The 16,394-nt window shown below is 43.1% G+C and overlaps 1 protein-coding gene and 1 non-coding gene across 6 annotated transcripts; both read left to right on the forward strand.

Annotated features, from left to right (window-relative positions):
• Positions 1-1,289: 1,289 nt before the first annotated feature.
• On the forward strand, positions 1,290-15,668 carry EIF5 (eukaryotic translation initiation factor 5). 5 transcript variants are annotated; one of them, XM_043547949.1, is made up of 13 exons: positions 1,290-1,426; positions 1,590-1,698; positions 4,115-4,299; positions 7,201-7,480; positions 7,867-7,948; positions 8,357-8,529; positions 8,965-9,076; positions 11,102-11,241; positions 11,864-12,019; positions 12,385-12,546; positions 12,960-13,124; positions 13,444-13,578; positions 14,372-15,668. In XM_043547949.1, exons 4-13 carry the CDS (start codon positions 7,409-7,411, stop codon positions 14,462-14,464), a joined length of 1,290 nt encoding a protein of 429 aa, XP_043403884.1. In that variant the 5' UTR covers positions 1,290-1,426; positions 1,590-1,698; positions 4,115-4,299; positions 7,201-7,408; the 3' UTR covers positions 14,465-15,668. The 5 variants fall into 5 exon arrangements, with proteins under 5 accessions (XP_043403884.1, XP_037756937.1, XP_043403883.1 ...); XM_037901009.2 differs by having other exon boundaries at positions 1,379-1,481; XM_043547948.1 differs by lacking the exon at positions 1,290-1,426 and adding an exon at positions 1,439-1,474.
• Positions 9,268-9,393, forward strand: LOC114020212. The gene has a single exon (XR_003565071.2). It is a non-coding gene; the product is annotated as a small nucleolar RNA SNORA28 (small nucleolar RNA).
• Positions 15,669-16,394: the final 726 nt, after the last annotated feature.

Here is a 16,394-nt window from a genome sequence, read left to right on the forward strand (position 1 = left end):
ATAGCCATTTCAGATTATTAGAATTTCCATGCTTTTGTGGGTTTGGATCTTAATATAAATATCAATTAAATTCTTGTTTTTTAAAAATTAGCTGTATCATATGTAGCAGGTATTCACTTTTTGGGAGGGGGAGGAGATGGATTCTTTGACAAAACCTGATCAGACAACAAAACAAATTTGAATTATTCAAAGCTGAACTGAACCATCATAAAGCAGTTCTGCTATAAGGGAACGCTTACTCTAGGGAAATGATTCATTGCTGACAATTTCCTACTGTCAGTAATTAAATCACCATTAAATAAAAAAGAAACCCAGGCAGCTGGGTTAATAATGTCTTAACAACAAACGTGGAGTATAGTTATAAATTGTTTAGTCTATAGCCGTGAAATGCAAAGCTCACAAGTGGCCTGTACTTTGAAGATCTCACCAGCAATTTGAACTATGAACTCTGTGACTCATTAAGACATGACTTTAAAGAAGGGGAAAGGTGATTTCTGTCTTTTCAGAGCCCGTAGTTTCTAAGTGTACAAAATTAAAATGACTTTCAGTCAGTAAAAGTCCTTGAGATCTAAAATCAAATTTAAAAAGATTGTTTTGATCAGATGAAATGAAAAACTAGGCTCCCCCAAATAGCAAAGAATCCACAATTTTTGTATATTTTGTATAAAGATTGCTAACAATAATGTCCTCTGACATCACCCATATTGGATTAATTCCTGCAATATGCATTAGGACTAACATTTTAAAACAGACCTATTAAATTAATTATGTCACTTTTTATACTATAAAATATAGATCTAATCTGCATCTCAAGACCGTGAAATCAGACCTCACTAGGGTCATTCATTATGTCAAAATGCTGCAAATTCAAGGTCTCTGTTGCTCCTCTGCCATACCATGAAGTGGTGTTGGCAGCAGCACATTTTTAGTACTGTAATTTATTAACCTCAGATGTGTTGTACCATGAAAGGAAAGTCACAGAAAGGAGGCATTGAGAAAGTTATAGGTCCACGCATAGTGTCACAGCAGAGAAGTTTCCTGTTGTACTTTTCTTGCATCCCACATTCTGATTATTTTTTTCCTCCTGATAATTGCCAAGTCTGACATATTTTGGAGATACGTTTCCTTGTTTGGGGTTTATATTTTAAGGCAGTTTTTAAAACCTCTCCCTCTTGTGGGGAATGATTTTATTGTGCACATTTCAAAGAGACATTTAAAATTTCCCTCAGGATTTATTGTACCTCTCCCTAATTCAGTCAGAGCTCAACATAGCCCTGAATACACAGCTTATAGGCCAGTGTCCTGCCCTGAACACTTGCTATTCAGTAGACTGAGAACTTGTATAACTAGGGCAGCAGCCATGATGTAGGAGGATCTTGTTAGAACGCAGCACTAAGCACTGAGAAAAATACACACTCATTCTCTGGTAACTGTACTCCAGCTCTGCTGCTGCTGAAATAACCTGTTTTTCATTGTAATGTGTCACTGATCATGTCCTTAATAATGGCCTGACTTTTCCTTTGTGTCTTCTAGGAAAATCACATTTATAAGCCACCTTTGTGTTTGACTGTTGTTCTTTTTTCTGCCAGACCAAAAAGAGCATTCCAGAGTCACAAAAGGTCTAACAAGAGTCCTCTGTCTGTGACAACTTGGTACCAGTGATGGCCTAATTTAAAGATGGCTTGGAAACCTAATTTTGTAAGTATTTTATTAGCTATTGTTATTAATCATTTTATTTTTGAAGTGGTCCACTCCAGCCTATTCTCCTCTGCTCCTCTAGACAGCCCTCAAAATACTGTACAATATTATCATTAAAACATGCCAAATGACAAGGACTGAGGTTTCTTCTGCTGTTGTCTGAGTGCATTTATAAGGAAGCAGAGAACAGTAAGACAGAAAAGTGATTTGTATATTTAATTGCCATGATAATATCTCAGAAACGCCCATTTAATGCCTTTCTGCTTTAACATTATTTGTATTATATAATAACAAAAATATTAAATTCCTACTTTATTAGGAGCCTTCAGAAATCCTAATGCTGGCCCTGCTTGGTGCCATTTACGAGGAGTGGAAGAGAACATGGCATTAGTAGTAGCAGATAGCAATTGAGATACTTGGTTAGAGGGAGTGGAGGATGGGAAAATGGGTAGAATTTCATGCCCTTTACAAGACTAATATTTTTTAAAATGAGCCCCCAACTCCTAAAGCTGGACCCACTCAATTCCTCTGTCCAGTCAGGAAGAGAGCTAGCAGTATTGGTGACAGGAATAGTAACTGTCTGCAAGAAACAGGGGTTGTATCTTTTCCTGGGCTTTGCTTTTATCAAAATCAGGACCCCGTACCCTGAAGACAGCTCTAATAGTTTGTCCAGTAAGGAGGAAAGTTAGTGGTAATGGAGACTGTATATGTTGCAGGGAGAATTGGAAATTCATGCCCTTTTGTGGGGTCGGGCCCTGCTCAGTGCCACATTCCTATCAGAATGAATTGGCAGCAAAAAGGACAATAACTATGTGTGTGACAGGGAGAACTGGGTGTTCATGTCTCCTTCTTGGGGAGCGGCAAAGGTAGGAGCTGTATGCCTGTTTTGGGGGTTAGCATTTTAAACCCCACTCTAGATGGATTCCTTATTGGCTGAGCAAAATGAGGCCTGACATTGAACTTGATAACATTTCTCTGTCGGTATGGAATGCAATAACTTTTGGACACTGCATTCAAACAATTCCAAAATGTCAGGGAATGTTATAGGCATCAATGGCCAAAATCCTATTGATTTTGAGGAAAACTGGAAAGGGGGACATGCAGAGCTCCTTCTGTCTGATTAGCAAACCCAGCAGTTTCATTCACATTTGTGACAGGTTTCAGAGTGGTTGCCATGTTAGTTTGTATCAGCAAAAACAATGAGGAGTCCTTGTGGCACCTTATGGACTAAGAAATTTATTTGGGCATAAGTTTTCATGGGCTAGAACCCACTTCATCTTATGCATCTGATGAATTGGGTGCTAGCCCAAGGAAGCTTATGCCCAAATAAATTTGTTAGTCTCTAAGGTGCCACATGGACTCCTCGTTGTATTCACCTTTGTAACTTTCTAGAGATCAGAGAACTGGTTGACAGCAGCCATCAACACCTTCCAGCATAACAACAGCAACTGTGTTCATCATCGCAATAGTTTAAAATGTTAACAGTCTGATTTATCTCCCAGACAGAAAGGGGTAGGGGGAAAAGGAGGGCAGGGGAACAGGGGGCACATGGGAATCCCTGGCACAGGGAGAGGATAAGGTTGGTATGGGGAAGGAGAGGAGAGCCCTTGGCATTAGAGGGAAGGTGGGCCATAGTGCCCTGGCATTTGGCAGAGAGGGGGATGGGGGGGAGACACAGAGTCTCTGTCATCATAGGGAAAGGAGAATAGGAGGCATGGGAGAGGGGGCACAAGGAGCTCTTGCCACGGGGGGCAGGCAAAGGAATGGGCGGGGCACAGAGCCCCTGGCATAAGGGCTGGGGCAGAGATTGCAGGGAGGGGTGTTAGAGGCGAGCACACAGGGCTTAGGGGGATGAAAGGAGCCCCTGGCGGGTGCAGTAGCGCAGCCTACAGAAGCAAGGAAGGGGACAGCCCTCTAGTACGTATATGACGGTGACCAGCACCATTTCTGTGCCCTCGGCCACACCAGGGGCCAAAGACGCCAGCCACCCTGCTCCTCCCCCACTTGACGCACAACCCGGCCCGGCTGTTTCAATGACTCATTCTTTTCTCTCCCGTCCCTACCCCCTTGCTCTACTTCTCGCGAGCTTTGGCCACTATAGACGCGATGTCCTTTAGGGCGCTGGGGGGAGGGGGGGAAGGGCGGATTGATTGACTGGAGCGGCAGCCAATAACATAGGCGGATGGCGAGCGGCGAGCTAATGGTGGGGCGAGGGAGGCGCGGCTCGCCGCTGGCTGATTGATTCCAGCCGTGGCGTCGCTCAGTTGGAGCGAGAACATTCTAGAGGTGAGTACGCGGCGCCCATTTCAGGGGCAACCGGCAACCGCCCCCCGCCCCCTTCGGCTTCAGTTGCGCCCGCCCCTTTCCCTTCCCAGGTGCCGCCGTTAACGGTGCCCTGATTGTATCTCCCCCACAGATTGACTGGCGCCGCCGCTGCTGCTGATTCCGCCCGCCCCAGGACGCTCGGACCCGGCGGCTGCGGCGCCCGCCTTCCCTCCGCCCGGATATAAGCGCCCCTCGGCCCCGTTCTCCTTACACACTCGGCTTCGTCGCAGCCCGGGGCGAGCAGCGTTGGGTTTATGTCTTTATTGGACGAAAACGGTGAGTGGCTGCCAAGGGGGTGGCGAGGCGCGATGTGAGGAGAGCGCGTCTGGGGACGTGGGGGAGGGTCCACGGGCCGGGGTACCCGGGGTGGGGGCGGCTGATTGGGGTCCGTGCAGCCTCGACGGGAGTGGCTGGGGTGCTCCCGTGTGGGGGGGAACAGGCGGCGCTGGCTATCCCGGTCGGGTGGTCCCCGTGCGACGAGGCAAAATGGCGACGGCTGGGGCTGCGCCTCGTGATGGGGGGTGGAGGGGAAGCTGTGTGGCGCAGTTAGAAATCCGCAGCGCAGGGGGGGAGGGGGCTGCATTCCAGGGGTTACATCGGGAGGGGCGAGTTGTGGGGGGGGGGGGGGCTGCCTGAGAAGCCGCGGAGGCCCCCGCATGCGCAATTGGAGGGGTGCCCCCCTCCCCCCCCCCCTTCTGTGAAAGGCTGACTCAGTGCTTAATCGCTGCATTTATGAGTCATCCCAGAGCGGAGTGGGGCGGTTCGGCGGGAGGGAGGCTGGCTGCTCGCTCAGCGCGACGGGCTCGGGGGCGGTGTCGGGAGGTGGGTGGGGGCTTCGGTCGCCAGCAGACAAAAGCAGCGATGTGGATGAGGCCACACTTCTGTCTTCCTTTCCCTGAGGTACCTGGTTCCTCCGTTCCTCTGCAGCCCCGTGTGTAGGCCACATGATGGCTGCCTTTAGATTTGCTGTGGAAAGCACTGCCACGTCTGATGTGTGTTTGTGTGGTGTTTTTATTTTTTTTTCCCCCTTGATAAAGGGCTCTTTCTAGCTGCTCTGGGGCAAAACTAAGCCTGAGTGCTATCGATCAGGTCCTGTAGATCAAATAGTGTAAGCTGATCCTTGCAATTTACAATACAAAGGACTTGTAAAGATATTAGTTGGTTTTCACTCCAGGGATTTTACAGGCATCCCAGGGGAGAAGAGCTGCTTGTTATATTGGAAAGTGAACACCTAACTGCCCACATCTCCCTAACTCTCTGAGGAAAACAAAGGTAGAGAAACAAAGGGAGCATTATTTATATCAAAACAAGCTAATACAGGGGTTCTCAAACTTTTGTCCTGGTGACCCCTTTCACACAGCAAGCCTCTGAATGTGACACTCCTTCCCCCCCCCCCCCCCCCCAATAAATGAAACACATTTAGAAGCATTATAAATACTGGAGGCAAAGCGGGGTTTGGGGTGGAGGCTGACAGCTCATGATCCCCGCCCCCCCCCATGTAACAATCTTGTGACCCTCTGAGGGGTTCTGACCCCCAGTTTGAGAACCCCTGAGCTAATACCTTTGATATGTCCCCTGCTACACCTCAGGGTTCACACATAGCTGCTTTTTTTGGTCAGCAACTGTAAATGACTTCCAGTTACTGCTACTGACTAAATGTTGGGGAAACAGTGTGGTGTTCAGTATTGAAAAATACATTCTTGTGGTGTTCTATTGCTGTTATAGATTGAAGTATTTTGTACATTTCTATCAAAATAAGTTACCTAAACACCTCCACTTGAAGTAGCAGTGTGGTAGCATGTACAGCCATTCTAAAGAACTGGCAAGAATAAACTTGTCTCAAATGTGGCATTTACCTAAATGGTCAGTCAATATTTAGTCACAGTACAGCTTAGAAACTGAATTGTAAATGTGTAGCAGAAGTGATGCAATAGTAGGGTGCTTCTGAGAAATCAGGGAAGCATTGTGTAAGTTAATGTACATCTATGTACCACAGAAGTAGGAAGCCTAGAAATGCAAAACATCTTAACTATTTGGGGGTGGGGAGCTGGATGTTTTGGTGGTACTATGCTGAATCAAAGGTGCAGAAGGAAATTTCTATAGAAACAAGATGGGGCTGCTACACTTATGAGTGGAAGGAAGCACTGGTTAATTTAACAAGTTTAGCCGCTTAAGTCCAGGAGAAAAGCAAGCTGTTGGCAAACCACAACACTTCAGCAAACTATACTGTCACTTCTGTATTACTATAAACACTGCTTATTCATGTTGAAGTTTGGTATTTCACAGCATTCTGGGTGACTAAATACAAATAAGCCACACACTTCACTTTAAAATGAGTCTATTCAGTTACACCATAACCAAGGATTTGAGGGCTGTTTTTTCCTTGCCTCCTTCTTCCAGAGCAGTCAAACTTTCACCCCATGTGACTCTCAATAGCAAGGCTGTTCTGTGACCCGTGACAGGGTACTGTGCAAAGGATTGCAGATTCAGCCCTCTGTCATGCCCACTCATTAGGGGAACAAATTAGAGTGGGCTGGAGGTAACCTGGCCCGAATTGGGGAGACAGACAGCTGCTACCTAATTAGCCTGGGGCTCCGTAAAAACCTCAGGGGAAAGCAGAAGGAAAGGAAAATGGCAGGGAATAGAAGCAGGGAGGTAGCTCTCCCCTCCCACCTGCCTGCAGAGGGTGAATGGTAATTTGTATGTGGTGGAAACAAGCCTGAGAATAAAGTGCACCTGTGGTTACAAAGCCCAGGGTCTCAGACTTGCTTTGAGCCTAGCAAAAGACAAAGGGGCTCTGCTGCTCATTCCCATCCATCTCATAATATAACATTTCTCTGGTAACCTTTTACATGGAAAACTCATTCTTTAGCTGTGTCTGTGTGCTCTAGTAGGCGAAAATGGGGGAAACTTGTACTATAACACAAATCGGCATTCTACAGGACAGAAGATGTTGACAATCTACAGCGGAGGAACTGCTGCTGTAATGATACAAACTGAGACTACATAGTCAAATAACTGACTTCATGCATAGGAAATGCTTTTATGTCCAGCAGAAATAAGACTTAGAGAACATAACTAAAATTTCAGATCCAGTAACTATTAACCAGTGTCTTTCAGCATGAATATACTTCATGAAAAGTTTTAGGCTGAACTTCTTTTTTTAAACACTTGCAGAGCTGTTGCGCAGCCATTGGTACCTGTATTGGGGGAACATAGCATACAAGCAAGAACCTTACAGCCTCAGTGGCGAAAACTTTTTCATGTCAGAGACCGAGAACTCTTGCAGTCGTTTATGTCATCCCGTCTTCTCCAGACAGAAGATACCAAAAAGCTGCAATCAAAGATCTCTTCATCTTATTGATAAAGCTACTAATAAGACACAATGTCTGTCAATGTCAACCGCAGCGTTTCGGATCAGTTCTATCGCTACAAAATGCCCCGTCTGATTGCAAAGGTAACTCTTCCTAAACTCTGGTAATCAGAATATAAGCACTATTTATATAGAGCTTTTCATCAGTATGTCTCTTGTAAAGCATTTTGAGAGAGTCGGTATCATTATCCCTACTTTACAGATAGGAAACCAAGGCAAAATTAAGTGACTTGCCCAAGGTCACTCAGCAGGCCAGTGACAGAGTCAGGAATAGAATCCCGGTGTCCTGTGTTCTGGTCCACTGCTTTATCCACTATACCACACTACCCCTCTTCCATAAATAATGATACTGCTTTAAGCAGTGTTTGTTTAACTTTGTAAGCATTTCTTAAATGACTTAGACAGTGGTGTGGCATTGACCTTCACATGTATACCTAATGGTGTGAATTTGATTTTTTTTTTTCCTCTAGGTTGAGGGCAAAGGAAATGGAATAAAGACAGTTATAGTCAACATGGTTGACGTTGCAAAGGCGCTTAATCGGCCTCCAACGTGTAAGTAACTCTTAAAGTAACATGAAATTCCCTCATGGCTCTTTTGGTCCCTAAGGACTGCTTGGATAACATCATATGGTGAAAGCAGGGGGCGGTACTTTTTTAGAGGTTAAAATATGCATATGAAACTAGTGCAGCACTGACACAGGCTCCATGGGCCTTAAAGTTTAATAAAGGGAAATAAATTATTTCTAGGGTAAAACACTACTTGGGTTGAACTTGTCTCTTAGAAAGACATGACCCAGTACAGCTAAGAACCATAAGAGACATGACCTATTAAGAGTACTGCCAAGCATTGTTAGTGATAGTGAATTATATTTGAGAGATGAGCACTAGTATACAGGCTAGGCCTGGCTGTCAGGATCTTACTGGCAGGCTTTTAATGTGCCAATTTCTGTCTTTTGAAAGATCCCACCAAATTTTTTGGTTGTGAGCTGGGGGCACAGACCCAGTTTGATGTTAAGAATGACCGTTACATTGTCAATGGATCTCATGAGGCGAATAAGCTGCAAGACATGTTGGATGGATTCATTAAAAAATTTGTTCTCTGTCCTGAGTGTGAGAATCCTGAAACTGATCTGGTGAGCGTGCTTAACTTTTTCCTATAACTAAACAGGCTTTTCTGGTATTTAAAACACACACGACTGTCTTATTGTTAAATATTAATGTGCACACAAGTGCTAATGCATGCAAGATTGACTACTTCAAGTCAATTTCATGCTGATGCTAGTGTGTAGGTGAAACTTCATTGTAAATAATTCAATTCAATTTCTGAAGTGTTGGTCTGGAAATGTTTCCAGTATCAAACCCTAAAACTTCAGGATTGAGAAATTTAAAGAATAATCTGTTATGTAAAAGTTAGCATAACTTCCTTATACAAACTATGATAAACAGCTTGACATGAAAGTTTACCTGAAATCTCAGTATTGGTCTCTTTGGATGTTCTTTAAGTTGTGGCATAAAGAAGTAATATCAGAGTTGAAATAAGGTTTTAATTTTGACTTTCCCTTTGGCAGCATGTCAATCCCAAGAAACAAACTATAGGTAACTCTTGCAAAGCCTGTGGCTATCGAGGCATGCTTGACACAAACCATAAACTCTGCACATTCATTCTCAAAAACCCACCTGGTAAGTGTTGCATATTTTTGACTCTCATAAAGGAAGCAATCCACATGCTAAAACATCCTTGTAGCTGAAATAGACTCCAACTTCTACCTCTATGTTGGAGGGGTTAGGCAGTGGGATATGAGGTTGGGTGGAGTTACAGGCAAGTTACTTTTTGTCCTTCACTGAGAAGGACTTAACTGGCTACTCTATGCAAGCAACACTCTGTGGCAGATATCCGGTTGCCTGTCTCAATTTAAGCTTGCTATAATAAAAAAAAGTCTAACCTATTCCAGTGGTCTCTACTAAATGAGGTCATGTGTTATATAGACTCTAACAACCTATTTGAACTTGCGGATCAGGAAAGTAATATTTGTGTTACCACACACTAGCTAACTTTGTGGGCCAGACTGCTTCTCAGTCCCTCCCAATGCTTATAAACAGCACACTGAGGTACATCTCTTGGAGAACAATTGTAGGTTAATCTTGCAGGCACCAGCTTGATAGATTTATGGGAGGCAAAGTCAAAATGAGTAATTTTAGCTCTGCATGCTAACTGCTGCTTGTAAATGCCCTACACAGGGCTATAGTGCTTAGTACCAAAACCCTTACATGATGGCAGAATGTCTCCATGTCACACCTTCCAAAATTAAGCTTTTTTTTTCCCCCTGTCCTCTGGAAGTCTTACAGAGAGCACTAAAAACAAAGTATGGCTCAGTCTCCCCTCTAAGTGAGAACTGCAGCTTGGATTTCAGCACTCTGAGCCTGAGTATGCAAAGAACCAAGAAAACATCACTGTTTCTGCTAATAAGATTAGTGATGGGTATAGGGGTCTTCAGTCTATTTCTAATCTGTGAAAGTGGCTTGACTCAAGTTTTATGACTTAATATGTACATTCATATCTCAAAATACAAGTTTGAGCTAACTGCTTCTGCAACTTCGAAACTGGTGACTTACTATAGTAATTTTGAGGCCATAACTGGTTGGCCATGGCCAGCCAGTTACGGAGACATCTGATAGAGCTCTTGCTAAGCAGACAAAAGCATAACTAGACTAGTGGCTGGAAACAAAGCTTGAAAAGCTGCCCTCAACAGAGGGTGACAAACTACTGAATTAGCTTACCAATGACCTCAAGTCCTCTATTTCAAGTATTTAAATCAAGCTTGGACTTAGTCAACTGTGAGGTAGTGACTCTAGTTCAGGAATTACTAGGTGAAATTCTGTGGCCCATACCAGTGGTTCTCAACCAGGCATATGAATCTCTGGGGGTTACCTTCCAGAAGGTACATCAGCTCATCTAGATAGTTTGCCTAATTTTATAACAGGCTCCATTGGAAGAAAGCACTTGCAAAAAGCCATTATATGGCGCTCTAAAATGTCATACATACAATGACTAGTATAGTTACTATCAATGTTTCTCAACCTGGAAATTGTAATTTTCAGTAATGTGCTGTGACACTTTCTTGTAAAGTACTTTAAGTGGGATGAAACCTGGGGTACATAAGACAAATCAGCCTCCTGAAAAGGGTACAGTAACCTGGAAAGGTTGAGAACTGTTGGCCTATGCTATGGAGGATGTTGGACAAGAGGAGCATAGTGATCCCTTCTGGCCTTAAACTCTCACCAGGCCCATCCACTAGAGACCTTGTAGATGTGATATGCACACTTCACCAAATCATGGCTCTGATATTTAAAACAGGGAAGGGGGGAGGAGGAATAGTACTTAATGTGGAAACCTTAAACTAGGTCTCCAATATCTGTCAAATTGTGGCTTTTGGCTTCCAGCTTTGGACACAAGGGATGTTGCTTTATTTGTCTTAAGACTAACTTCATCCCATGCTATGTGGGGTCTGCAGTGGTGGCACAACCTTCACATTGAGGGAGAAGTGGCACTATGAAAAGGAGCATTGGAATACTGAATTAAACTAAAACTTCAAACTAGGTTCTGTAGGAATCTGATACACTTGAAATAGTGCTGACAAATTGTCTCACTAAGTGGAGGTCTTGTTCCTACTTGGAAACTAAAGTGTCAAGTCTATTTACTTCCAGAGAACAGTGACGCTAGTACAGGAAAGAAAGAAAAGGAAAAGAAGAACAGAAAAGGCAAGGATAAAGAGAATGGTTCTGTGTCTAGCAATGAGACACCATTGCCACCACCACCAGACGAACTTGATGCTCCACGTGCAGTGGTAAGTAGACTTTCCAGAGACTTGTAAAGAACAGTGAGGTTGGCTTATAAATTAGACTTCAAAATTGGTGTCAGGTAACACTTCCACTTATAACTGCTTTCTGAAATGGTGGTGATTCCCTTTCAGAGCTATACAGCTCGTTTTCAGTGCAGGTAGCCCAAGCCATTTATGCTGGCTTTAGTGATGGTAGGTCCTTACCATCCCATGATACTGAAGCACTTCTTCCTTCCTGTTTGCTTGGATCTCCTTAAACTGTTGGGGGGTGGGAGGGAGCCTCATATCCCATCCCCAGCTCTGCAGTTTAATCCATGAAGTGGTTAATGGAATTAGTCCACCACTAGACCTACTTTCTGTGGGGTGGGGGCAAGCTGGAAATATGACTAAAATACTAAGCTCAGTATTACCTTTTTCTGTAGGTAACTGCTATAGCGCCATAGGGTTGCCCCTCACTGTAAGTTATTCATGGGGCATCCCTATGAACTTGAGTACTCCCCATCCCCCACACACATCAAAAGTACAGATTCACAGTAGAATACCTTGGAATGGCATTAGTACTTAATATGCCCATAAGCAGAGCATCACTTGCCCTTAAGAGCTCATTAACTGTGTGAATGCTCTTCAGGAGGATGATGACGATGACTGGGGTGAAGACACAACTGAAGAAGCCCAGAGGCGCAGAATGGATGAAATCAGTGATCATGCAAAGAACCTCACACTTAGTGATGACCTAGAAAGAACAGTAGAAGAGCGAGTCAACATATTATTTGACTTTGTTAAGGTAAAACTGCAGTTCCTCCTCTAAAGAAACAGTAGCTCAAAACAATACTTGATGTCATTATAGTAAACAGTCTAAGGTGCCACAAGTACTCCTTTTTTCACCTTAGAACCAACAAATTTATTTGAGCATGCATCCGATGAAGTGAGCTGTAGCTCACGAAAGCTTATCAGATGCATGCTCAAATAAATTTGTCTAAGGTGCCACAAGTACTCCTTTCTTTTTGCAGATACAGACTAACACAGCTGCTACTCTGAAACCTGTTCTAAGGTGGTGTAGCTTTCTAACTGTAACCTGGTGGGGGGAGGAGAGAGTGTAGAAATACAGGCTTGTTAGCATCTGAGTTGTGACTAATTTCTCACCTGCAGAAAAAGAAGGAAGAAGGTGTCATTGAGACTTCTGACAAAGATATTGTAGCAGAAGCGGAGAGACTGGATGTAAAGGCTATGGGCCCTCTAGTTTTGACTGAAGTCCTCTTTGATGAGAAGATTCGAGAACAGATAAAGAGATACAGACGCCACTTCCTACGTGTAAGCTTTTTAATCTCCAACAGTTTTACTGGCCTCCGTATATAAAGTCTGACACTTTAGTGGCTTTTAGGAGCAACAACTACTTAGATGAAGTTCTGAAAACTGTGGTAGAACAAAAGTGTACAACAGAAAACTCATTCTCTTGTCCCTAAACTCTGCAAACCAGTGGTTCTCAAACTGCGTTAAGACCCCAAAGGGGTCGTGACCCTGTTTTTAATGGGGTTGCCAAGGCTGATAGACTTAGTGGGGTTCAGGGATGATCTCCAAGCCCTGCCACCCTGGGCAGCAGGGCTCAGGTTACAGCACCCTGACCTTGGCTGAAGTATATTGTACAGAAGGCTTAAACTTAGAAGACCAGCGTCTTACCTGCCCACAAAGAAACTAATATTGACAATTGTATGGTTTTATTACAGTTCTGCCACAACAACAAGAAAGCTCAGAGATACCTTCTTCATGGCTTGGAGTGTGTGGTAGCCATGCATCAATCTCAGCTTATTTCTAAAATTCCACATATCCTGAAGGAAATGTATGATGCTGATCTTCTGGAAGAAGAGGTCATCCTTAGCTGGGCAGAAAAGGTACTTGATAGTTTCACTATTAGGTGGACACGGTACTATATCACAGTTTCTGAGGTTTGCCGGGGGGGAAGCATGGTGCGATGTGGTCTTTTCATATAGTGTTGTACAGTGCATGTCTCCTGAAAGTGTAGACTGATTAAGGTGGTGGTTTTTTGTGGGGTGTCGTTTTGTTTTGTTCAAGGTGGTTGGGCTTGGCTTTGAGTTCCTGAGAAGTCCTTATAGGACCAGTATCACTCCTCTAGCTAATATGTAACTTTTTTTTAGTCCTCATAGCAGCTTCTGCACTAGAGGTTTTTAAAACACTCTTCCTTTCTTGTAGGCCTCTAAGAAGTATGTCTCAAAAGAGCTTGCTAAAGAAATCCGCATCAAAGCAGAACCCTTTATCAAATGGCTGAAGGAAGCTGAGGAAGAGTCCTCTGGTAACGAAGAAGAGGATGAAGATGAAAATATTGAGGTAAGAAGATTGGTTTGTGTGTCTGTCCATTGTTCTTCTCTTCTCCCCCGCTCATTCTTCCTGGGCCTGCGTGCCTAGGTGTGGCCTAAGACTAGCTTTTCCTCTGAGGTATATGGCTAAAACTCCACTATTTGTGGGGGAGTTCCCCAGTCCACATAATCATCCTTTCCCTCTGTACACCTTTGGATTCCTCCACAGGCTCCTGTCTTCCCCTAATAAAGACAGGATAAAAACTTCACCAGCTAGGACAATGAGTAGTCTTTTCCATTTTAAGCTTTCAAGGTCTAGATGGTTACCTTGTGGGCAACACAGGATGCTCGTAGTGTCAGCCTTTTAAAATAAGGACTTCTAGTACAAGCAATGAAGGCTAAATTTAAAGAGCAAATTGTCTAGCCTCTGCTGAGGATGCAAACCGCTGTTAATATATGGTGCACCATTGCAGAAACAAGGTAAAATGTCTTGTGAGCTGGTAAAATAACATGACAGTTCTTAAGTTCTTTGCAAGTCGCATTTAGCATTTCTCCCTACGTCAGTAAGACAAACTTAACTACCTTTTGAGTAATGGGGGTGTGGTGACTAGTAGAACCAAACAATTTGGAATAGCTTTTAGAAGAGGATTCCTGACACACCACAAGGAGACTGCAGTCTCCCTAAGATGAATTACCTCATACAGGCTGTGTACATATCTTATACCTTAGCTAAACTTACTTCATTAAGTAGATGGAAGGTGTCAGCATCATTATGGAAGATTGTCAATGGATTTCCTTAAACACTAAATATCTTGTCTCACTAGGTGGTGTATTCCAAGACTGCCAGTGTACCTAAAGTTGAAACTGTGAAGCCTGTAAACAAGAAAGATGATGACATAGATATCGATGCCATTTAAGTGATGTGACCTAGCTTCCAGTGTAATACTGAAAACTGCTCTGCATTTTTCTTCCAGAAGTGCAACATGTACATGTACAACTGAAATGGCTTAATATTATGCTAATTAATACTCAAATGTCTTTTACTGTGACTGGTCTTGTGTAACTATAAGCCAAACACCAAGGAGTCTACACATGAGTGAACCGATCTAGTTTGTTAATGGCATGTTTCTTTTTAAAGTTGTGTTGGACACACATACTTGGAACACATTTATACAGCTGTGGGAATAAAGGATTTGGTTTTGGTCAGCCTAAAGAGTTATGTTCACCTTTGGAGTGAGACCAGCTTAACAGGTGTCTGTTTGCTGGCAGTGGTATTCTGCTCCTGTCTAGGAGGGAACAGAAAGCTGCTCTGAGGAAAATATAGATCCCTGGTAGAGAAACCAATATGCAATTTTTCTAAACTTGAGAGTCTCTAGCAAGCTCAAAGAGCAGCAAGAGACACTAGTGACTGGGTTTCAACTGGCAGACAAAGCTAGTCTAGCATCCCTATGGTCATAGGGCTAAAATTTGTGTGATTAAAAAATATATATCTCTCCACCTAGCATCCATATTTGGCTGACAGGTGCTGACTGTTTCAGACTGCCTTTGATAAACAGCTCTAAAATTGCAAGAGGAAGATCAAGGCTTGCTCCAAAAGTCATCTTTATTCCATTGTAGTGTCCAGAGTTGATTGTAAATGATCACACTTATTTTAAGTGAGGGGTCATTCTTACTACCACTGACAAAATAGCCAAATCAAAATCTGATTGAAGTAGAGGAAATATCTAAATTCCTACTCTAGCTATAATTCAAATGTATGTATTGCTCTTGGCAAAAAGGGCTTTTTTTTTTTTTTTCTTACAAGTTAAAAATCAACTGAGGGAAAACTGGTTGAAGATTAACTTAAAATTGGGGTGAGGAAAGGAGTGGTCCGAGCAAAAACAACTTTGGAGACTAATTTTTGCTTCATGCAGTGTAAAGACTAAAGTAACTTAATTATTTCTCTAAACATACCCAGCCTTTGCTGTAGTAAACTTCAAGGTTGATCTCAGACAAAAGGCCAAAACTTCAACAAAAGCAGGTTTCTTAAGCTAGGAAAACAGTAGTTTTCAACATGTGGTCTGTAGACTGACATAAGGGATCTGTGAAAAGTGACTTATGGAAATAAAGTTTCAGATGCTAGAGAAGGCTTTGTTTTTTCTGATGAGTCAAAAGTATGTGACTATCCCCACCTACAGTTCGCAATTCAGTGTTCATCTTTATAGAAGCCTACAAGTTTAATACCCTTCTCATGCTGTGTCAAATGCTGAGCTGAACATCTTAAACACTAATAGTTGAACTCTATACTCGGTTTTCAGTCTAACTTCTAGACTAGGTGACATACTGAATTCCCAAAGGAGTCCACACCTCCATTTTGAAATTTTGTAGGGGTCTGGGAGTGAAAGGCTAAAATAAGAACCATCCCCCACCTCAAGTAGAGGGCTTTTTCCTATTATCAAAGGCTAAGTTAAGCTTTTGTTTAATTACATGTATACATAGGTGTTGCTCAGCTCTTTGTGTGTCTTTTAGCTTTGCATAGAACAGAGTTAAAGGAGTAAGTCTAAAGCTATTGATGAGAAATTGAAAAGCCCTGATCCCTTTGGAGGAATTCTGTATCTGATTCTTCAGTAGAGGTGGCCTTGTCCAAGTTCCTGTTTTAGTCACTAGTGGTGTATGCAAAAGGTCAGATAAGTAGCATGGCTTCTGGGTTATGTCTCACCAATATTGGGGTTCTTAGCACCTGTTACGTAGACAGGCTATTAAAAATTCTACTGACTTTGGAATGGAGAAAAGTCTGGATTTTAAATCTCTCTAGTTTTGGTTTTAATATAATGTGTGGCTGAGATTTGTAGGGATGCCCTTGTGGAA

Source organism: Chelonia mydas, chromosome 6 (genome assembly GCF_015237465.2).
Source record: "Chelonia mydas isolate rCheMyd1 chromosome 6, rCheMyd1.pri.v2, whole genome shotgun sequence".
Lineage (NCBI taxonomy): Eukaryota > Metazoa > Chordata > Testudines > Cheloniidae > Chelonia > Chelonia mydas.